Source organism: Nanorana parkeri, unplaced genomic scaffold, assembly GCF_000935625.1.
Source record: "Nanorana parkeri isolate BGI_ZX_2015 unplaced genomic scaffold, ASM93562v1 scaffold82, whole genome shotgun sequence".
NCBI lineage: Eukaryota > Metazoa > Chordata > Amphibia > Anura > Dicroglossidae > Nanorana > Nanorana parkeri.
The window spans coordinates 2,105,683-2,123,665 of NW_017306350.1; the positions used below are offsets into that span (position 1 = coordinate 2,105,683).

At 39.7% G+C, this 17,983-nt stretch overlaps 1 protein-coding gene across 1 annotated transcript in view; it reads right to left on the bottom strand.

The window, feature by feature from the left end:
* Window positions 1-852: 852 nt before the first annotated feature.
* FAM189A1 (family with sequence similarity 189 member A1) overlaps window positions 853-17,983 on the bottom strand; it is a 413,737-nt gene continuing 396,606 nt past the window's right edge. Inside the window, exons 9-10 of the mRNA XM_018552286.1 lie at window positions 17,280-17,605; window positions 853-1,474 (exon numbers count right to left, since the gene is read on the bottom strand). Coding sequence (XP_018407788.1) covers window positions 1,289-1,474; window positions 17,280-17,605 — 512 coding nt within the window. The 3' untranslated portion in view covers window positions 853-1,288. The remainder of the gene's footprint in view (window positions 1,475-17,279; window positions 17,606-17,983) is intronic.

Below are 17,983 nucleotides of genomic sequence, written 5' to 3' on the forward strand. Positions count from 1 at the left end.
CAATCTTTTTGGTAATATCCTGGGAATGCAGAATATCTCAAATCCCCCAAAAGGGTGCTTCTGCACTGTGCTAGAGCATCTTCTGAACTTTAGAATACTTATACTTGGCTGTTGCAAGTTTTTGCGAACAGGCCCATGATGTCACCTTCTCCTGTGCTAAACCTACATGAAAAGTAAGTATCTCTTCTAAATTTTCTCCACCTGCTGTAATGGGGCAATTATACATAGGGGGGAGGGTATCCTAGTGCTGGGTTCCACAGCTGCAGCACTAGGATTCATATCCTGGCCAAGACACTACCTGCATAGGGTTGGCATGTTCTCCTTGGATACTCCGGTTTCCTCCCCCCCCCCTACTAAAACTTCCTGGTAAGTTAATTGACTGTAGTATGTGTGTATGTATGCAAGATAGGAACCTTAGATTGTAAGCTCCTTGAGGGCAGGGACTGATGTGAATGCAGAATATGTAAAGCGCTGCGTCAATTGTCAGTGCTATATAAATGCCTGTAATAAATAAATACCATTACAAAATCACATTCCCTCCAGTGCGATTTGTTCTAATATTAAGTGGGACTGGTACTAAAGAGCGGGCTACTCTGTGTACCACATTTTTGTTCCATGTAAATGTACAAAAGGTAAATGCTGTCGGCCTCACTGCTCCCCACTATGTCCATTTTGTCTGCCTAGGGGGAGACATAATTTAATTTCCGTGAACAATGTTTTTTTGTAGACCAGGTGACCTAAAGATGTGATGAATGAAAGCAAAGAGAATAAATAGCTTGTTTTTTATTAAAACATTTTGTGAAAACACTTTGAGGTACATAAAGTAATGCAACACTGAGGTTGTAAAACAGCTTCCTTCTTCTGAAGATTTTTATTTTTTTTAATTAGGCTACGTTTCATTGGCAGAACAAATAAGATACAATTTGATAATGGTATCTGCAAGCTTGCAGCATCACAAAATGGTTCTCTTTGTTTACAAGGTGATCATTGTTCAGAGTATGGTATACAATAAATGAAGCTACATGGCAGCAATATCCAAATCTCTATTTTCAAATAAAAATAGAATAAACCCCAGACATCTATTCCCCAAAAAAAAGGCGTTTTTTGTGTGAAAATAAAGCTTGCATTGTTGTTGCAGAACTTATTACATTCAGGGACCTCTTCAAGTTTGGAGTCTCTCGTCCCATGTATGATCAAGTCCAGAAAGGAGATGCCATGTTGTAGTTGGTTCGGATTATAGAGCTGGATTAAAAAGTAACAGTTTTGCATGCAATCTGTTAGCCATTAATCAAAGGATGGTTTCTCTGCAAACACCAATTAGACTATGTGGTCTGCCCTGATCCATATCGCGGGCTAGATGAATTCTGTGCAGAAATGCTACTGGAGAGCTAAGAGCTCCACAGCTCCGAAGATGAAGGTCTTCTTGTAGTCGTTTTCTTGACATACTGATATTCTGTTGAGAGCTGGTGATCACCTGTCAGAATTAATGTTTAGAAGTTAGAGTCAATTCAGTTATATGACATCGGGTCTGAAAGAAAAGTGTTTGTTGCCCAGTAGCCGAGCTAAAAGACTTGAAACTGACCTCCAAACAAACATCTGAAAATGCCCATGTGAAATACAGCTAAATAAACTGTTTTGATTAGATAGCCTTGTGTTTCAGATGCCCCTACCAAACAAAATATCCTTGACCTTCACTGTAACACTAGCATAGATTGCCTTTAATAACTTAACCTTTCGCTTTTGAGCAAACAGGCTGTTCATTTTGTAAGGGTACTTTCCCTTAGTTTAATTAATGAAGTGAAGCTCTATAGACTTCTATCATCCAATCATGTGCAAGAAAAAACACTGTTTTTTGTATTTTCCTTGATCGTGATTGGGTATTCTTTGCAAAGTCAATTTTTACCACATTAAGTAAGCTAAGAGAAAATTCCCTTGCAAAGTGATCAGCCTATTTGCCTTTAGTAAATCAAATCCCAGGTCTCTGATCTCTTCTTCTATCAGCACATGTACACTTCAATAGAGCCCAATTAGCAACTAGTGCTAATGTCTTCTTTTTCCACTATGGGGTCTATTCACTATGCTGCCGAGGGCAGCCGAGTGAATGACCGATCAGAAGTATGACCCTTATGAGTGCTGCTGTGCAGGGGATTACAAGAGGCTAATATCAAGACAAATATAGGTATTTTTACTTGTTTTATTTACACATTTATTGATCAATGTTTTTATATCTGCATGGAGTTCAACTTTAATGTATGGCAGTGTGTTGAACCAAGTAGAGCTTTAACTCTTAAAACTCTAAAAATATAATATATATTGGTTATACCTTCTGAGTTATTACTGTACGATTAACATGAAGAAAAACGTTCACATTTTTACTAGCTTAATCCATATATTCATTGCTGGAAGCCATAGACAGATGTGCAGATCTGTCTATGTGCAATGCATTGGATGTGCAATGCATTGGGACTGCGCTTGCCCTTTTTCAAGCACCGCCCCAATGCAGGACAAGCTAATTTGCCTTGTCACAGATGTTTACAATTCATACCATTGCAGTGGTGCATGTAGTACTTTTTTCAGCGCAGTGGGATACAGCGTGGTACAACCGCCTTGCACTTTGCTGCGCTCATAGATCCTAATGAAATGTCACTTGTGACATTGTAATAAAAAAAAAGGAAACAGTGTGATGTGGCTGGATAAGCACAACAGCTGCTGTGTGCATGGACCCTTAGTGGAGGGGTTAGTCCAGTCACTAGCATTATGAAGAAAAGTCAATATTTGGATATTAGAGTAGTCTGGGTTTCTGGTGTCCCAGAGAATTAAAGACATATTGGCAGGTGCCTGGTCTTCATCACAATTGCTGCTTAAGAAGCTTAAAGGGAGATTGTAGTGTATTTTCGGTGTGTGTTTTTATTTTGAATTATTATTGCAGTGTTTATTGTAAATTTATTGTTGTAATTTTTTTTATTTTACATGCTTGCACATTTTTGTTATTGCTTTGAAAATAATTATTTGCAGATTAGTTAGAAGAGTGACCGAAATCTCAATTTCCAACGCCTCCTCCCATGTTTTAATTAAGAACCCATATTGATTTATATCACATTGATTCCATTGCAGGTATACCTAAACACAACATCTGAAAGACTATACATTATTTAGGATTTTTTTATGTGTATGGGGGGATTGTATTGGGCTCCGTTCACACCTGTATCTTTATGTGCGTATAGGGATTCCTGCATCAGGAGCTTGCAGTTTCCTGCAGCAGGAATGCCTAATCAGGCGTTTAATAGCGGCAGCTGTTACTTATTCAAATTAATGATCAGGTGACAGCAGCTGCATGTAAACGCCTGCACACAGCATGTAATGGTATGTGATATGATTACATTCGGTCAGGAATCAATCACTCTCCCTGGACGCATTGATTGTGCATCAAGGGAGAGTGTTTTCTAACCGCATGTAATCATATCACATATCATTACATGTGGTGTGCAGGCATTTACATGGAGCTACTGTCACCTGATCATTAACTCGAATGGGTGACAGCTGCCATGTGTAAAAGCCAGATTAGTGCTTCCTGCTTCAGGAAAACGCAAGTTCCTGATGCAGGAATCCCTAATCGCACCTAAACCTACAAATATGAATGGGGCCTTATTGTGAGTATATTAGTGTCCACAGTACCATACCGGATATATTTAAATCTTATTTTCAAGTATGAAATTTGGCGAGCGGCCCTCATGGTAGAAAAACATTTGTGGAGTGGCCCCTGAGTGAATTGAGTTTGAGACCCCTGTTTTAAGCCATGTTTCCCCCCAACTTCCTTTCCAAGGGTTTAGTTGAGTATTAATAATATGGCAGCTCTGGACAAACATGCATTTTAGGTGCCATTTCAAATAGCATAGTGCACAAGTTGTATGATAATTCCAAGTTGTATTTTGGGAAGGTCTCCCAATTAGAGTCCAATTAAATGAATTTGCTGATTCTTTAGTGAATCCCATGCCTGGAATGCTAATGTGGAGGGTTTAGACTGCCAAGATATGTCCACACTTAAAAAAAAAAATTTAAATTGTCATCTTACTGACAAACAATTTTACTCTGCTGCTTGTTTATTTATTAATCAAAATGCAGTCATAAAGGGCTGTCACTTCATTAGGATTTGTTTCTAGTTAACCAAAAATCACTTGCACCTAAAAATAAATGTACATTATGCAAATGTAATTAAAAGTGTTCTAGTGATGAAAAAATAGGTAGAGAAGAAGTCAGATGTGGGGATGGAGGGAAATAAAATGAGCTGAGGAATTTTCAGAGAAGGTGTTTGAATTTAAAAGTGAGTCATACAAATGTGATATTTTATTCTTGGTTGGAGGCCAACCAGGACCCACCAGCCTCTTATATCTCTTGGACACTTTGGTGGAAAGTTTTTATGCTCCTGAAGTCCCAGCTTTAGGCTTGGACTTGGAGTTACATGAACACGTGCCAAAGCGTGTCCTTTGGTGCACATTCATGAAACGTGCAACACACTTGCAGTGCCATTACTTGTTAATAGGACCACTAAAGGCGGCTGGAAAGCCATACATTTTCCACCACCAGTGGAAGAATGTCAGATGCGCACGAATGCACAAGAAAAAGGCATGGAACGATCTCAGCTGAAAATGCTGCATGAATAAATTTGCCGCATTTGTCGTGTGTGTGGCAGCCCATTGATTGAGTGGGCTAACACGCGGCATCAGTGCAAAAACATACACCAACACGCATTCGTCATCACACGTGTTCACGCATTACAAAGTGTGAATGTGGCTTAAGAGTGCACATGGTCTTAGGCGGTACAGGCATAAAGGTTGCATTCCCCTATAAAGGCAGTGCAATATATGCAGGTGTCAGAGGGAAGCAAAATCTACCTACATAATCACAAGCTTTTAGGTGCACTAAAAGAAAAAAAATGGATCACATTTAAGATGCACTTACATGCCAGGAATGTTTAATGAGTGTATTTATAAACAATATGCAGAGTCATTCGCCCTGTGAAACTGCATGCATGTTCGGTTTGTGTGAATGGAGGCAAAAACTAATGTTATTAGCATGTTTTCTTTCCGGATCGCATGTAATTTTGGGTAAATACGGTATTATGGCCACTGGGTGGAGCTGTAAGAAGTATTTTTTTATATGCTCCTCACTGTGACGGACCCCGGTACTCAGGATGAGTATGTCTGCCACTGTATTCTTCCTTGCTCAGGAGATACTGCAACCCGCTGATCTATAGCTCCCAGTTTCCCCAGTCACTGGTCGAGACTCAAGTGTAGGGTGAAACAAACTCTGATTTATTGAGAAACTGTGCAACTTTTTATACAGCAAGTGATCAGATCAGAATATTATCACATCCACCCTGCCCTCCCCAGACATTCGGGCTGCACAGCCCAGCAGGGGTCCACCTGCTAAAGAGCTCCAGACAGCCATAGCACGAGCCTGGCCAGAATGTCCTGAGCTCCTTCAGAGTACAAAGGGAGATAACGAGGGATGGTGCTGACAGTCTTTTCATAAACAGGTTACACAGTATAACACACCCAACACCAATACACATTGAACCCATAAACTGATGACCATGTTGTCACACTCACCACCACATAGTGGCCATAATGCCATATTTACCTGAAATTACCTTCAATCTGGAAAGAAAATATGCTAATAACATTCACTGTTGCCTCCGTTCACACAGAACAAATGTTCATGCAATTTTGCAGGGCGAATGGCTCTGCAAATTGTTCATAAATACACCCCTAAGTGTTTGCAAACTATATGAGTTTGATGGCAGTTATTATAATTGAATTCCTCACTTTCCCACCAGTGAAATCATTTTCACCATGATAGCAAGTGAGGGGGAAATCTCTTTATTGGAGCCTTGGATAGCAGTAAAAATCTGGCAGGGGTTCTGCTCATTCCCCACACCTCCCTGCTTGTGATGGAGAAGATGAGGTAGAGGTATGCTCCTAACATAGTCCTAACAGAGTAGTGAGACCTGGGAACAATGCAAATGATAACAGTTAGCAGGGGAAGATAGCACAGGAAGTTATCAGCACACAACATTTCTTACAGGATCAACATGTATTATTTTCATAGCAAATAAGGGAAGTTCATTGTTAGGGTTTACATGCCCTTAAAAAGCCTTGGTTCTCAACTGGTGGGTCGCGATCCCATTTTCAGTGGGTCACTGCGTGCCTTCTTCTGCCTGCTCCTTTTGCAGCACTGCCAGGCAGGGGCGTATCTGCCGCGAGGCAAACAAGGCGTTTGCCTGGAGCGGCAGATTCCCTGAGAGCGGCATTGCTGTGGCTCTCTCCCCTTGATAAATTTTATTTATCTGGGGAAGTGAACCGGAGGCTATAGTAGCGCCGGGGACGAGGATGGCCGGCGGGGACGAGGACGGCGTGCTGCGGTGGTGTCCAGAAGGCAGCGGACGGCGGCGCTTTGAATGCCAGGTGAGTGATTGTCTGTGCAGATGGGGCCTCCCCCACGGGGGGGCTGCTGATGGTGACGATCGGCCTCAGTACGGGGGGGGGGCGGCGTTGCTGTTTTGCCTAGGGCAGCAGCATTTGTAAATACACCGCTGCTGCCAGGTGGGAGGTGGGATGGGCTGGGGCTATGGCCGTGTGGGAGCTCCATCCATACGTACAGCTTCCTCACTTGTCCTGTAGAGGTGCTTGGACCAGAGGGATGTCACATTCTGTCTCCCTGCACCTCTTCAGGGCACACAAAGGGAGCTGTACAAACAATGCACATATGGATTGAGCTCTGTCACAGCACAGCAGCCCACACTGGGCCCCAGGCTGAGGATCCACTCCAGTTCTCGTAAGGTATGGAGACTGGGTGGATCTTTTGAATGGCACCCCAAACGCACCTCCCACCCACATTTTGATCGCCTGCACCGGAACGCACGGTACAGCAATGCTGTGCGACTTGGGTCGCATCTTAATGACCAAGGACAAATGTGGGTCTTGAGGTTACACAGGTTGAGAACCACTGCTTTAAAGTAACTTCTGCTCTGCTATCTCTTTTAGCTATCACATAATGCTCCTAAAATCCTTTGCAATGTTTTAAACGTTTATTTGTAAAAAAAAGATTTTACATACACTGAGTGGCCAGTTTATTATGACCACCTGACGTTTGTAGGCAAATTAGCTATAATTTCGCGCTGACGTTGCTAGAGGGCCAGACCATTATAAATAGGGAAGCAGGTTGTTTCCACGACAGTAGAAGTGATTTTTTTCTGAAGATATGGGTAAACAACGCGATTTAACAGCCTTTGAACATGGGATGATTGTTGGCGCGATCCATGGAGTGAGTATCAGCAAAGCAGCAGAATTGGTTAAATGTTCAAGAGGGGCTCATTGTTAACGTGTTTAAAGACTGGACTGTCAGCTGAAAATCTGGGTCTGAACGTGCGAATTGTGGCAACATAGAGAAGCTTGTGCAATGCAGCGTATTTACATATGGATATCAGCTATGGATCAGCATTTGCCATAATGCATGATGAAAGTCTGTGCACAATGGGTTCCCAAACAGTTTACTGATCTGCACAAGCAACAGCGTGTGGAGATTGTAAACCAGTTCTTGAGACGGTATGAAAAAGATCAGAATATTCTGGAGAGAGTTGTCACTGGCAACGACATAGGTGCACCACTATGACCTGGAGAGCAAAAGAAAGGAGGTGCTCCGTGGTCGCAGGTTCACCTCAGATGATGAAGTAAAGGAAGCGATCCACACCTGGCTTCAGGCAGCAGCTGTAAAGCTGCTTCTCTGCAGGAATACAGAAGTTAGTCGAACGTGACAACAAATGCATCATCCTGCATAGGGTGGAAAAGTGGAAAAGTGATATGTTTAAGTGCTCACAGTTACCTCTGTTTTTTGCCTTTACTTTCTGATTCTCATAAATCTTTAGTAGTTGTATTTATTTATTTACACAGTTCTTTACATAATGCACATTCATATCAGTCCCTGCCCTCAAGGAGCTTACAATATAAGGTCCCTGTATCACATACATACATGCATACATACAAGGGCCAATTTAGACCGGAGCCAATTAACCTACCAGCCTGCCTTTGGAGTGTGGGAGGAAACCCATGCAAGCATAGGGAGAACATGCCAACTTGTAGATAATGATTTGGCCGAGATTCGAGCAAGGGACCTCCATTGCTACAAAACAGTATCTTCTGAACTAATCTACACTGATAAGTACTAGTTGGGCAGTTTATCTCTAAAAATCATATTTCATTTGGACTGGGGTATACAATCTTTCAGGCATTAAAGCAATATCTGCATTGATAATGAGGAATAGCAATGCTTTCTGTGTCAAAACTATACTTTTGGCAGGGTGGGAGTGGGATAGCAAGTGAAAGACTTCCTATAAAACATTCTTTATGGGTACATCATTTATACTAATAAAATTACAGTATGTGTATTTAAAATGCTGCAGCTCTACATGTAATTGTATCAAAAAGGTAGCTCCCAGCACCGGCCAAGCTTTCTGCAGCAGACTAGACCTTGAATCATTAGATCATACACACTCTGGGAGGTCAAGCTGACCCTGGAATTCCGACATACCATCTTCTATCAGTAAAAGGCGTTTGACGTTGATAGCAGTTAGGAGCTTGACTGTCCTGTAACTTTGTTTCTTTTTTTTTGTGCCAAAAGTATATACAAGGATAAAACACATAGGAATTCACACACAATGTATTTGTAAACACTGGGGTTTTGAGTCATTGGCATTTCCTGAGGGGAGCAAAAACTAGTATTTAATTTTGGGTGGACACTTGCCATTTTTCTGATATCTTCTTTAAGCTGGCCATACACCTATAGATTATCTGCAGATTTTCTATGGTGAGATGTTAAAAGTGCAACAGATTCCATCTACGGTAAACTGTGTGGATGGGGGAATCTCCTGCTGGGCCAAGCTTCAGTATCTTGCTAGTCGGCCCTGCTGGCTGTCAAAATACCTGAACTATCTGATTGGATGCAGGCACTGTTCAGGTATTTTGACAGCCAGCGGGGCTGACTAGAAAGATACTGAAGCTTGACCCAGTGGGAGATTCCTCCATCCACACAGTTTAGTGTAGATGGAGGAATCTGTTGCATCTGACCATAGAAAATCTGCAAATAATCTATAGGTGTATGGCCAGCTTTAGAATGTAATGGAGGTTTTTTTAGGCAGAGGTTTTTAGCTCTGTTCCCTGGCACAGTATTATTAACAAAGTCATCACTCTCCTGTAGCTGGATTTGACATTTATCTGTTTATTCTGAATCATGGTAAATTCATTTGAGGAGTGTGACACTGTCATTTGGCTTTGTAATGGGTGGAATTAGCTTTTACATTTCTGTTAGATACACTTAATACATGACATTGGCAAAAATATAAGCTCTGTATGTTCATGCAGAGATCTACTACCTGGAGCCAAACAAATTACTTGTGGTTTTTTGTACATTGTGGCTACTTATTCTATAGTTGTATTTTGTAGCGTACTTATTGTGGAAGGTTTTACTCCACCTAATTAATTGCTTGCAGTTATAGTCCATAGGAAGACAAGTCTAACATTATGGGATCTATTTATAAACAATTTGCAGAGCCATTCACCCTGCACATCTCTGTGAATGTTTTTTCTGTGTGAATAGAGGCAAGAACGAATGTTCTTCTAATGTTTTCTTTTCAGGTTGAAAGTAATGTAATACAGCATTATGGCCATTAGATGGAGCTGAGTAGCCTAGAAAATAAATGCTTATTTTCCAGGCTCCCCAGCTGCATCTAATGGCCATAATCCAGTATTACAGTCAACCTGAAAAGAAAATTTACTATGAATGTTTGTTTTTGCCTCCATTTTGCAGAGATGCACAGGGTGAATGGCTCTGCAGATTGTTTATAAATAGACCCTTATATGTGCTGTATAATATTCATGCTGCATCTTCTATGAAAAACCTGATAATGCAAGTTGACTGAAGGGTTGAGACTTGAGTACTTAACAGATTAGTGTCTTGCTTTAATTGTTGCCGAGATCTGTGTTTTATGAATATATGATGCAATTGCTAAAAAAGGAATGCTGGATAATTTGCATATTCATGAATGTTAATAAGATAACCATAAGTTACTGGTAAAATAACATCTGGCTGCAGAACAATAAGAAGCTTTGGAATCCACATTTTGTTCACTTGCATTCTACAAATGTGACAGCTTGTGAATTGAACAGCTCTGCTTTTTCCTGTGCACATACTCTAATGGTCACATTTTACAGTATTCATTCCTTTTTAATTTGTCATAAAGTGATTGGCATAACACAGATTTTTATCATTTTAGAAAACTTTTCTGGATTTGGTGACTTGCCTTTCAGGATGTCACTGTGTTTGTTGACTCGGCAGCTGTTGTCAATGGGATTTTCCAGAATATATAATAAGACTGTGCTGCCTAGCATTATTTAAGCCAGATAACAGTTATGCTGTGGGAAAGTTTCTGCATGTTTTATTTTCCCAAGATGTTTAAAGAGACATTGTCATTAGAGTCGAAACATTTAATAAGATACAGCCTGTAAGTACTTAGCAATCCTGCTGGCAGTGAGTGTAATGTTTGCTCACTTCCACAGATCCTGGAGTGGCTGCTACTTCTTGCTGTGGCTGATAGCATGTCCCCCGCTGGATGCTACATTACTACTGTTTCCACAGCATGTGGGACCACTGCGTGTGTGCTATGCAAACTATGTTTATTCTTAATGTGGAACTTAATTCAAAAGTGAAGATTATCAGTACCCAAAAGAATGCGCCTTTTGTCTGAAATTCCTCCCGAAATTTAGCAGTGCACTTCCTCATATGTCAGGGTGTCTAGACACTCCTGGGCCTACAGCCTCATGTCTATATATCTGCAGTGTGAAATTTAAGGCACTGCTGCCTCTGACCATACCTCCCAACTGTCCCTCATTATAACGGACTGTCCATGATATAGAGCCCAATCATTCTGTCCCCATTTGCTCCTCAGTTGTCACTCATTTATTCTCATGTTTTAACTATTACTATTACTATTACTAACTATTTAACTATTTAACTAACAAAATTGTTATTTTACTCTAGGCCGATCATCCATCATCTAATTTATTGTACTTATTTACTTATTTATTTATTTATATAGATTTGGTAATGCCATTACTGTGCTGCTCACTTTGCTGAAGGCTCTGCCATGAAAAAGAAAAGACTTGTGCCTCTACCAAGATGGCCGTCTTCACACTGAGACACTGTGCATAACAAGGAGAGGTAAGTAAGTAGTGGGAAGGCAGACCAGGCAATACTGGTGACTAGTCCTTTGCCTGCCATTTCTGGGCACGATTTCCACAGTTTAGTTCTTCTTTAAAGGAACACGATGGTACAAAATACATTAGTATTTATAAGTTTATAAACTTAGGTTTTTGTATCTTTCTTTGTTTATATAAACGCTTTCACAAATCAATATTTAATACAGGATATATCAATAATACTGGATTCTCAGAGCACTAAGGGATTTCTTTAAAAAAACTACTAAATCATTTTAATTAAAAGCACTATGATTAATATGTAAATGTTTCCTCAGAGACACATGGGGGCAGTTCCCTTCTGAATTGCTATGTTTCTGTCTAGTACATTGACCAAGTGAGTTCAGTAAGGTTTGGGTCACTGACATGGAACATGTATATTTATTTCTTAAGCTCCCTGCTCTATCTGGTGGCCATAATATAGTACTACATTACATTTGACCTGAAAAGAAAATATACTAAGAATAGGGATGTCCCGATACCAGTACTATAATCGGTATCTGGATCGATACAGGGCATTTTGGCAAGTACTTGTACTTGTCAAAATGCCCCGATACATAGCACCAAAGCTTGCGCTTTGGTTTTTTTAACTTACCGCATCTCGCAGAGCAACGCATCACTGCTGCTCCAGTGGGTGGCTCTCCAGGTAGTCGCCAACCACCTAAATTAGGACCCCACCTGGAACGCCGCCCACCGGAGCAGCAGTGACGCGATGCTCCTCTCCAGCTCAGCGCCGACAACGTCCTCACGTGTGTGGAGAATCGTGAGGCACCGCGATCGAGGCAACAGTGAGTAAGACGGGGCATGGGCTTCGTGTTTTGTGTGAACAAGAACAATCTACTGCTGTAGTGCATTCTATATGTACTGTATATGTGCTACATATAGAATGCACTGCAGCAGTATATTTACAATTATCCTCTGCTCACATGAATGGGTTAAATGATCCATAGTACATAATAGTACAGAACATGTAGTTGTACTATGGATCATTTCACCCATTCATGTTAGCCGGTCAGAATTGTAAATCAACAGTTTTCTGTTTTGCAGTGCATTCTATATGTAGCACATATACAGTACATAAAGAATGCACTGCAGCAGTAGATTTACAATTCTGACCTGCTAACATGAATGGGTTAAATGATCCATAGTACAACTACATGTTATGTACTATTATGTACTATGGATCATTTAATCCCTTCATATTTGCAGGGATAATTGTAACTCTATTACTGCAGTGTACTGGACATGTGTGCTGTATATGTACTATGGATCATGATTTAACCTATTCATGTTAGCAGGGCAGAATTGTGAGCGCTTACCACAAGCTGAGCACCGAGACATGATGCTGCGATCCTGCACAGCGCCGACTACGAGAGGCACCGAGTGAGGCAACAGGGATCGGAGTGAAACTGTGAGTGAGGGAAGCTGGGACGCGGCTGGCTGTAAATCTATTGCTATAGTGTACTGGACGTGTGTAATGTATATGTAGTACATATATACAGCACACACCTCCACTACACTCCAGCAATAGATTTACAAGTCTCCCCTGCTAACATGAATAGGTTAAATCATGATCCATAGTACATAACTAGTAGTTGTACTATGGATCATTTAAGGTCACCTGTCCCTTTAAAAAAAATATTGGTAATTGTATAGGCGAGTACATGAGGGGATGTACTTGTACTTGTACTTGGTCCTGAAAAAGTGGTATCGGGACATCCCTAACTAAGAATGTTTGTTTTTGCCTCTATTCACACAGAACAAATGTTCACATAATCTAGCAGGATGAATGGCTCTGTGAATTGTTTATAAATAGACCCCTATGTGTGATGGCATACAAAATCAGTAAGGGTGCCCTGTCTCTTTAATCCCAATCTCTCTTCCTCTAATAATACAGAATAGTAAAAGATTTTAATAGCAATTATATAATGATTACCACACTTTATATATATATTCATTTAATGTAAATGTATTTGTCAAATATTATTGTAATCCGCATGTATTGCATGTGCAGCCAGAGAGCTTCATAAGGTCTATTGTGACTATAGTTAGGAAATAACGGAAATATCCTTATATAATATGGCCTGAAATAGATTATTTTGACAGAACTGGCGTTTTCCTTTGATGTTAGGAGGATGTGAATGTATTCAGCACTATCTGCATACAGAGGAGATGAAGCCATCTTAGATGTGCTTAAATGGTTACACAAATGAAACAGTAATTGTAAAATGGAACAGTAATGAATGAAAAAAGGCAGTTGCATCATTTTATCTCATATTATTAGTGTTGGTTAATAGATGCTCTCTGTATTATTAAATCATGCTACATTATTGTAAGACCAGCTCTTTGTTAATAAACTTGTTAATGCAAGTATTTAGTCTTTTCAATGTTAATTTTTGTATCAACATGTAAACAAGGTCAAATGGATGTAGAACATATTTATTTGTGTCAGTGTTTTAAAACTTTGTTTTCACTTTACATTTTTTTCTCATTATGTGTATATTACATAGGGACAGTTATTGCTCATTATACTTCATTATACTTCCTCAGGCTCTACTTCCTGCTTTGCAGTGCTACACAATGGTTGCACTTTTACTGCAACTCCTCACAATGTAAGCCTATAAGTGACCCTCCGCATTGAATTCAATGCTCTCGTTATGTGTCTAATATCTTATCTCAACAGTTGTTAAATGAGAGACAGAATAACTGCACTATGATGCTAAGAGCTCCAGTGGCTAATCTACAAACCTTTGTTTTTGTGAAATGACTAAGTATGAAAGAAAAAGGTTCTAAAATCAAGAATCCAGAAATTGTATGTTACTGTGCAATATATAATATAAGACAACCAATGCATTTTGGGGTTCACACAATCCTCCTTCAAAGGGGCTAAAATATAAATTAAAGATACACATATAAACATTCACAATTTTCCAAAGAGTATAAAAGGATATATTATAAAAATAAAGTAATGATAAATTCAACTAACAATCAGTGGTATTTCAGTGGTATGAACATTTATTTCTGGTTGTTCCTCGTTTTTTTGTGGGTTTTTCTTTTAAAATGTATTACAAAGTTATTACAAAGTGCAAGATCATATAACGTTTATTCCATTGATTGCTACATACATCAGATAGTACTATGTGCACCCATTTCTCTTTTCATTCTGTTTTCATTGAGCATTTATTTCTCCTTTATAGTGTTTTTTTTTTAGGGAGAATAGAGGTTCACTATAATCTGTATTTTAAAGGGAATTATTTTTATGACCCTTCTATTTAGTTACAAGTTATTTATTTTGCTATTTTTTTTCAAAGAGTTGTACATCCCCTGTCAATGTGTGAATCTATCTATCTATCTATCTATCTATCTATCTATCTATCTATCTATCTATCTATCTATCTATCGATAGAATGTATTTTCTTTTTTCATTTACAATGGAGCCTCGATGAAGGGTGTAAATCCCCAAAATGTGTAGGCTCTTTAATATTATTGATCATTCAATAAAATCCCTTTTCTGGACTCTATTACCATTGATGTGGCAACTTTGCTTCATTTTACATATCTGGATCTTTCTCAAGACTTCCTCCTTCATTTGGAGGTGCTTTTTTTATATGGGAGCAGCCTCATTGAAGATAATTAGCTTAATTAATTAGACGGTTGAACATCATTAAAAGGAGATTTAGTGCGTCTTATGCATTCACTCCGTAAAATGTGAACGTCATCTCAAAATGCACTTATGGTAAACACTACAATAATAATAACTTAAATATGTGATTTCTGAAAACATACTATATTGTCTTCTTAAAAACAAATGAATGGTCTTTGCTATTTGTATAGCTTTTAAAAATCTATTGTTGAACAATGCAGCTACTTTGTGCAGTATGGACTGTATCCTGACTGAAAAAGAGCAGGTGTAAATGTCTTACTCATTGGAAATATCTACAAAGATCTTTCCGTTTCTGCATAGAAAACAACCACTTCACCACACATGTCCCCCATCCGAAAGTTCAGCATATCAGAAAGAAACGTTATATATTCTTTGTGACTCGACAAGTTGTACAGATTTAGGCAATAAGTGTATCCGAGTGCTGTGTATAGCTAGCAGCGATAAACTTAAAAATAATTAGTTCTGTATGTGGTAAACATGTTACACCATTCCTATCAAAGTATTCAGTTCATTATAGTCTGAAGGTTTACATGATAATAGGTTTGTACAGGTGCCTCTTATACAATTGTAGCAGACAGGCAGACAAATGACACATGGAACACCATCTGTTCTAATTCTAAACCTTTTAAACCTAATGGTATTATTATAAAATGACTGCTACATCTAGTTACTATCTAAATAGATATATAAAATTTAATTACACAGCTACTTCTACTGTCCCTTGCATGGTCTACATGTCTGGTAGAAATTTGTGAAACTTGTTTTACAGTTCCCAGGCCCGGCGCTACCGCAAGGTAAGTCAGGCGGCCGCCTTATGGCGCTGCAGGGTGAGGGCGGAAAAAACAGGGCATTTTGACAAGTACTTTGTGCTATGTTTTGTTTTTTTTCACTTACCTTCGGTACGGGAGAGCAGCGGCGAGTCAGCGCTGGTCCAGTGGAAGGAGCTCCAGGTGGGGTCCTAATTTAGCTGGCCGGCAACTGCCTGAGGATCCTGACACGCGCAGCACCTCAGGCAGTTGCCGGCCAGCTAAATTAGGACCCCACCTGGAGCTCCTCCCACAGGACCAGCGCTGACTCACCGCTGCTCTCCCGCACCGAAGGTAAGTGAAAAAAAAAAACATAGCGCAAACATCGGGGCAAGTACAAGTAATTGTCAAAATGCCCTGTTTTTACAGGGGGTCGGGGTCGGGGAGGGGGGTGCAAAAATGCACCTTGCCTGTGTGGGCACGAATCCTAGCACCGGCCCTGACAGTTCCCACAAATATCTATAGTCATATCTGTTAAATTTTTCAATTTTTTCCATTTTTCTAATAGACATTGTTGAATTGTTGAACCTGCTGTCTTGAGAATCAAAAATCTACTAGGACCATAAGAAGACTATAAGAAGCTCAATTATGTCACATATGGGATTTCACCATTGCATTATACAGAGATGTCAAAACTGACTATACAGAATAATTTTAGTGGCCTTCTAATAAAGAAGCCATAGGACATTTCCTGACTAAATGATACATTGGTTGATCTAGTTTTGATGGTAAAACATAATCTGCAGTGTTATGTTCTCCATGCATCTGCAGATTGGACCACTAGAGACATCTCCTTCTTAGCTTTATGTAGCTTGATCTACAACTCAAATCTGCCTGGCGTGGGAGATGCAGACTAATATAACTATTGTGTGGAGGCCAATAGAAAAGGGTGTTTGAGAACTGCATAGGTGTTCAGATGCAGCGAACAAACACAACTTCCATTCCATCTATGTGATATCTCAGTCCTATTGGGCAGGAAAGCACATAGACCTGCATTTTAAAACTGAGAATATCCTGCATGCTTATAGGTACACTTATGGATAATTTGGTGCTGTTCACAGACAAAAACTAGCAGATGCAGGTCAGTATGGAAAACATATATGGTGTCGTTCACAGAAGGCATAGAAAATAAAGATGTGTACCTCCACTCACAATTAGAATTTCAGCAAATGCTGGTACTCAGCAGGGCTCCCATCTGCCTCCAACTATAATATGCAACAACTCCTATCTGGCACACAGCTTCAAGTTTTATTTTATTGACAAATACAGCTCATATAGTAGAAACCCTCCAACGTGTTTTAGCCAGCAAGGGTCTTAGTCATAACTATAATTAATGCCGTTGCTGCCTTAAACACGTGAACGGTTTTGAGCTGTAATTGTCACTACAATAAATTCTGGACTTTGTAGCTGTGTGCCGGACATGAGTTTTTGCATACTATTGTTCTTGGAATGGTAAGATATTTACATTCACTTAATTATATGCTGGTCACTCACTGTGCTTACCTGGTCTATAATGTTGGCACTAAAGATGGCTTCCTCCATGTGCCTTTCATCTGACTTAATGACAGATTTAATACTGTTCACAACATGCTGCACTTCTGGAGAAAGGTGACAATTTGAATGTTCCAGAAACTTTGCCACCAAAATCTTTGTGTCCTTGTAAGTTTTTAGGTCCACCAGTGAATTTGGTCTCTCTTTGGAGAGGTTCTTCAGGGCTTTGGGCTTGATTCGATGAGTCCCTCTTTTTGTGTCTTTCTGCTTTCCTAATAAAAAATGGTTTCCTGTTTCTTGGCAGGCAGAAGCAGTCATGTAAGGATAAGAACATGGGGCTGAAATGCAGAAAAAAATGGAACAGTTGTGAAAAAGCCACACACCTATAACAGAGCTATAACAGAAAAGATGCTAATACACATGAAAGGACATTTAATGTGTATTAGCCCCAGCATAGTTTTAACTAAACTCCAACAGTCATCCCTCAACATCTTCAATAACAACTAAACGTAAATAATGGCTTCAGATGCAGATGAACAGTGACCAAACTAAGACTGGGCAATATATACACCATACTTTCACCATCTTGTTTTCAAATACCTGTCCATACAATATAACGTGCTTTTCCACATTTAAGTAAACTAAAATCTAATTGGCTGAAAGGAATTACAATATTTTAATCTTATATTGCCTTGCTGTATACGCAGGCATATTAT